This window comes from Manis pentadactyla, chromosome 3, assembly GCF_030020395.1.
Source record: "Manis pentadactyla isolate mManPen7 chromosome 3, mManPen7.hap1, whole genome shotgun sequence".
Taxonomy (NCBI): Eukaryota; Metazoa; Chordata; class Mammalia; order Pholidota; family Manidae; genus Manis; species Manis pentadactyla.
In genome coordinates, this window is record NC_080021.1 from 25,294,109 (window position 1) to 25,299,562 (window position 5,454).

A 5,454-nucleotide genomic window follows, 5' to 3' on the forward strand; every position below is an offset into this window, starting at 1 on the left:
TACATTTTTAGAGAAAGACAATGTCCACTCTGTGTTCTTTTGTCTTCAAGAACTAATATCTCTCTTGTTAAATATGAATTTTATAGAGTAGTAGACATAAATTTTAAAGTAATTTTTATTTTTACAGATAATGACCATTATGAATATTGCTCAGATCTGCACCTATCTTCTATTAACTTTATTTCTTACATTAAGGCAGCACTTGTAGGGTAAAAGTAGATATTCTAATTCAACATAAGCCTTTTTAACTGCTAAAAACTTAACAAAGGAATTATGTTAGGAATCTTTTGCATACAAGTCATAAAACTCCAACAGACTTAGGTGAAAGGAGATTTTTATTAGGAGGATATTTATTAGGAGTATTTTTATGACAGCAAGGGCTAGGGTTTTACATGGCTCAACCCCACAGACAAAGAAGATCAGCTCTCTCTCTCCCCTTTTGTACTCTCAGTGGTTCAGTTTCAACCTCCTTCATGAGCACTCACACCTTCTCTCATGGTGGCCACCAGGAGCTTCCGTGCCCCCCTCTTTCACAGCTTCTCTCTCGTCAGGGAATACTCATCTACTCCCTTAGTTCTAGTTCAAGAACTTGTGGACAAGCTGCTCAACCTTCCTTGGTCTGTGTGATCTGCATCCAGGGAGGTGGGGCACCCTTAATGGCAGATTCTACCCAAAGAGTATGGTTGTAATCTAGGTAGAAATAATTCTCAAAAAAAAATATATATATATAGTGAAAGCTAAATGGACAGACAAACCAAGAATAATTAAGTAAAACAAAAACATGTGCAGATTCTGAAAGTTCAAGTAATTCCAGAAAGTTAAGGTGGCACAAGATAGAATGCTGGAAACTGGCAACAGGCATTCTTTGATACTTTTGTTTTTTTTTTTCACTTTGAGTTCCCAGCCGAAACAATGAGAAAATAATGTTAAAACTTGATAAAACACCATTTTCTCTTTCCCCTCTCCCATTGTATCTAAGTTTTTGCTGTACAAATTGCTCCTAAAATCTTATGCAAAGCATCCATAATGTTACTGTCGGAGTTGCTTCAGAGTTGTCTATGTTCTTTTTAGAGTTCAGATCTTCAACTGTACATTTCCTTATTCCAGATTCCCAGCATTATCTTCTGAGCTTTGAAATTCTGATGCAATTTCCAATTCATACTCCTTTTTCAATTGCTCCATTTTGATGTCTAAATCCAGTAAAGTTCTGGCCAGCTGCAGATTTTGGAAATGCATTTCCAGCTAAAAGTTAGAAAAAGAATAAGGATTTGTATTAGCTTGAGATATGGATCAAATGAAACTGCTCTCTGAAAAGGAAAAATAAGGACTTTGTAGGAAAGGAAAATAAGATATCAAGAAAGATGTATTATTTCTTATCTGACTCTCCAGTTCTGGCTGTTTGACCTGGCTATAAAACTTTCTATATGACAAGGTAAAATCCAGATACACAAATAGCTTTTGAAATGGCCTTGAAATGAAAACAAAAATAGCTGATGCAGAAAGCTGTCCATATAAAAAATTCCTGTGCATGGAATCCTGTTTTCAAGCAATGACATGTGATCTGCAATGAAATCATTTACCTTTATGAGCTTTCTGAGCTACAATATAACTGCCCAGGGCCTCCTGAGCTTTCAGGACCTGGGTCCATTTACTTGATTACTTGTCATTTCTAGTTTTTAGGATTTTAAATGGTCTGCCTGTCAAGCAGAAACATTTAACAACACCTTAGAGGCACATGTACAGTTATGTGTACTTATATAATCTAACAATTTTCACTCTGGAGTAAAATCTGTTATGTAGCAAGACTGATTTATATCTTCCTCCAGTGGGAGTTTGTGAAGGTCCTCATGTATTAAAAAATAAATCTCTAGGGCAGTCTACCTAGGAGGCAGTCCAACAAAACTTAGTCCAACATATCTTTGTAGTACAATTGACAAGTAATAATCAACTATTTGCAAATTTCTTCAATTAGGGTCTTGTATAATGCTGTTCATAAGGATGCTGTCTTTCTCTGTTTAAAACCTTTCATCCACTCAACTGACAGAGACCAGCCCAGGACAAACCAGAACATTCTGTATTAACAGAGAAATTACTGGTGGTCCCCTCCCAGTATGCAAAACAAAGTCATTGGGTAAAATTTTCTTTCAATTTTCCTCTGACACATTTTTCTTCATTTTTCAGCACCTGGAACCACTTCTCATAGCAAGCCCTTGCAAAAAATAAATAAATAAATGAAATCCAACAAACAAATATTAACAGTAACATAACAACCAGCACCAAAAGCCCCAGCCCCTTACCTCCAGGAAACGTGGCACAGATACTCTATAATCCTGTCCTCCTCCTCCATTTCCTGGCACCATCCCCACACCAGCCTGCACTGCAGCTGGTCACAAACCTTACCTATCCTGAATGAGCACACTGTGCTCAGCCACATCTCCACCTGCCCCTTTTGCCCCCTTCCCCCCAACAATCCCCCACCCCCACTCCACACTGAAACCAAACGCCAACTCTTGTTAGAAGCCTTCCCTGTTCGCCTTGTCTGAGCTTCTCCAGCATTCTGTACATGTGCCTTTCATAGCACACAGACTACCCTAGACGAATGATTTTGAGCAGAGTCTGGCTCCTATTCATGAGTGTACCCCCAACTATGGGTGCACTGCCTGTGCACACAACGTGGTGAGTTCTGTTTGTTAAAAGATGGAGCGAATGAATGAATAAATGGATGAACTGATGAATATCCATCCTGTACTTCCGTGCCAGGAATCAAGAAGTAAAATTACTGATAGCGATTCACCATCGAAGTATGCATAATTCACACCTATTTAGGAAATTCCAGCACCAATGGTTCCTTAATCTTTCTTTCATTGTCGATCCCTTTGAGAATCTAATGAGAGTTCTCAACCCACTCTGAGGAAAAACGTACACTTTACGCACATATAAAATTTTGCTACTTTTTTATATATATATAAGACCCCTGAAATTTACTCATAGATCCTAGAAATTAGTGCAACCCCCTGAGTAGACCATTTCAAACAAGCAATAGCATTAAGTGATATAAATAGCAATATGTCTCTAAGTTAATTAAACCTGCTCATTATTCCTTAGACAAATACCACCCTCACACACGATACATGGACATATGTGTACGGATTCGTGATTTCTATAAACATCTGGTTAACAGCCCATTATCAAACTGCTTCCTCTAGTGGTGATGGTGTTAAGCTAAACCATCCACACTTTTTTGCTTCTTCCTCACGACTGGCCACACACAATGGTGAAATGATTGGCCAAGATGTTGACCATGGTCTACAACCCAGGGACATAGCACCTGTGTATGTATGAAATTCTATGGCTCTTTTCCAGAAAAAAAAATCTTGTTATTCCATACCTATGTATTTGTCATATTTTTGTACTGTCTCCAGGGCCTATAATAATGATTATCGTAATAATAAGAGCCAAAAAATAGTGTCTATGTTCTAGGCTCTTTAAATAAACACTACCTCGTATAATCCTTACAGCAATCCTGAGATGATTGCCTCCATTTTACAGATGACTGCACTGAAACCCAAACTAGCTCCTTAACATTCCTAAAGTCCTAAGGCTAGTAAGAGTTAGCAGAGCCTGTAAAGGTTAATGCTGGGATTTGAACCCTCATCTCATTGGAAATTTATTCGCTACCTCCTCCCCCCCCCAATACACTACTTGCCTAAAACTCCCACTGGTGGAGCAACTAGTAAGAATGTTAAGGTTGGAGGGGGTCTCAGAGTTTATTCAGTATAATCTCTTCATTTGATTTAAATATGAGTCAACTGAGGTGCAGCAAGAGGTAATGACATTCCAGGTCAGCAGCACAGAGATGGCCAAGCCAGGTCCTCAGCCCTCCAGTTTGTGTCCTGACCAGCAAAAAAGGGTGAGCATCTCCACTAAGGAGGTGTCTCCCACATCCCAGGGCTCAGGTACGGGAGGAAAATCGTGTGTTTCTTCAGCATGGTTGGGTCAGAGATAATACACCCCTTGTCAAATTCACTGTTAACACAGGTAAAATTAGATTTACTACCTTATTGCCCTTGTTTAACTCAGAAAGAAGCAAGATAGATATTCTGTTAAGGTTCTTAATGGTAAAACTGTTAAGAATTCAACTGATGTTCACAGTTCGTGAAAAAGAGTACACTCCACTCCACACGTTCATAGGCAGCACCATTTTAAAGTTTGAATTCCTCTTACTCATTATGTCCTTTTCAGATTTCACCTAATTTGGAAATTGTTGAACTTAAACACAGTAACTAAAATATTTACCTACGTCGAAAAGCTACAATTTTACAAAGTTCCATATTATTTCCTGTTTTCTGAATTCTTACCAAGGGGAAAGATAAAACTTAGGGAATAAAAGTAATAGTTGCTGATGGACTCACACCATCAATCCTATGAGAGAGTTTATTTCACTGAAATTTCCTCCTCCTCGCCCCATACGAGCACATACTAAAAGTGGCCTATAGGGAACTTTCCATATGGTAGAAAAATATAGAATAAGCTGGTGAGGGGGTGCTGGGTCTTGGGTGTGTCATTAGTACACGCAGCCGCCGACAGGTGCCGCCGCGCCGGGGCCTGCAGACCGCTTCCCACCCCGGTGCCGCCGGGGAGGCGGGGGCCACGCCGTGTCCGACACGAGCCGCGTCCACGCAAGGTCGACGGCCAGTGCCTGGCTCCCCGTCGCCGCGGCCCTCGTCTCTCCCGCCCTGCGAAAAGCTCCGTCGGCCTCCCAAGCCCTGGGGTCCCCGGAGAGGGCGCCCCGCGCGCCGCCGCCCCGCGCGCTCACCAGCTCGACGCGCGCCCGGCCCTCCTGCTCCCGCGCCGCCGCCGCCGCCGCCGCCGCCGCCTGCACCTGCGAGCGCCTCGAGTGCCCGCGCGGCACGACCCACTGGACGGCGCGCAGCAGCCGCCGCCTGAGGTCTTCTAGCCGCCGGCTGGTGGCCGGGGCCTCCGCCTGGACGTCGGCGCTCTGGCTGCCGCCAGGGACTTGGCGCGCGGGGCGCAGCGCTGGGGGGCAAGGCCCGCGTCTGACGGAGACTCCCGGGGGTCCCCAGGAAGTTCCCGCTCTGCGGCGGCCGGACTGCCGCGGGCCCATCTCGGAGACGCGGGGTCGCAGCTTCCTAGACATGGATTGCTACTTCTTTGTTCCCAAGTGCGAGAATTAGGTCGAAGGGCAGAGACCGGGGTAACTAACGGACCTGGCGGATCCCTGCCCAGTGGGATGCCGCTATCGCTCTGCCACTAGGAGGCGCTTTCCTCCCAGACTCGCCTCTGCTCTTCTTCCCCTCTAGCAACAAAAGAAGGAAATGGTTCCCATCCTTCTAGAAGAGTTTCAGCGGGACCGCGTTTTCATGCTTCTTGGAGTGTCTGCCTAAGGGAAAGGCTTGGGTCCATCCAGGTAGGTGGAAGTTGAGGTACCGTCGG

General features: G+C 43.8%; 1 protein-coding gene across 1 annotated transcript; it reads right to left on the reverse strand.

The window, feature by feature from the left end:
• Positions 1-447: 447 nt before the first annotated feature.
• Positions 448-5,159, reverse strand: AARD (alanine and arginine rich domain containing protein). Its single transcript, XM_036876296.2, has 2 exons — positions 4,586-5,159; positions 448-1,242 (listed from the first exon to the last, which is right to left on the reverse strand). The coding sequence occupies exons 1-2, from the start codon at positions 5,156-5,158 to the stop codon at positions 1,099-1,101; spliced, it is 717 nt and encodes a 238-aa protein (XP_036732191.1). The 5' UTR covers position 5,159; the 3' UTR covers positions 448-1,098.
• Positions 5,160-5,454: the final 295 nt, after the last annotated feature.

Bases quoted from the DNA above. Each gene is read 5' to 3' on its own strand.
- AARD (XM_036876296.2), bottom strand. From the start codon at position 5,158: ATGTCTAGGAAGCTGCGACCCCGCGTCTCCGAGATGGGCCCGCGGCAG. The intron at 1,243-4,585 runs GTCGGCGGCTGC...TCTAACTTTTAG, and splicing joins GCCCCGGCGCGGCGGCACCT to CTGGAAATGCATTTCCAAAA.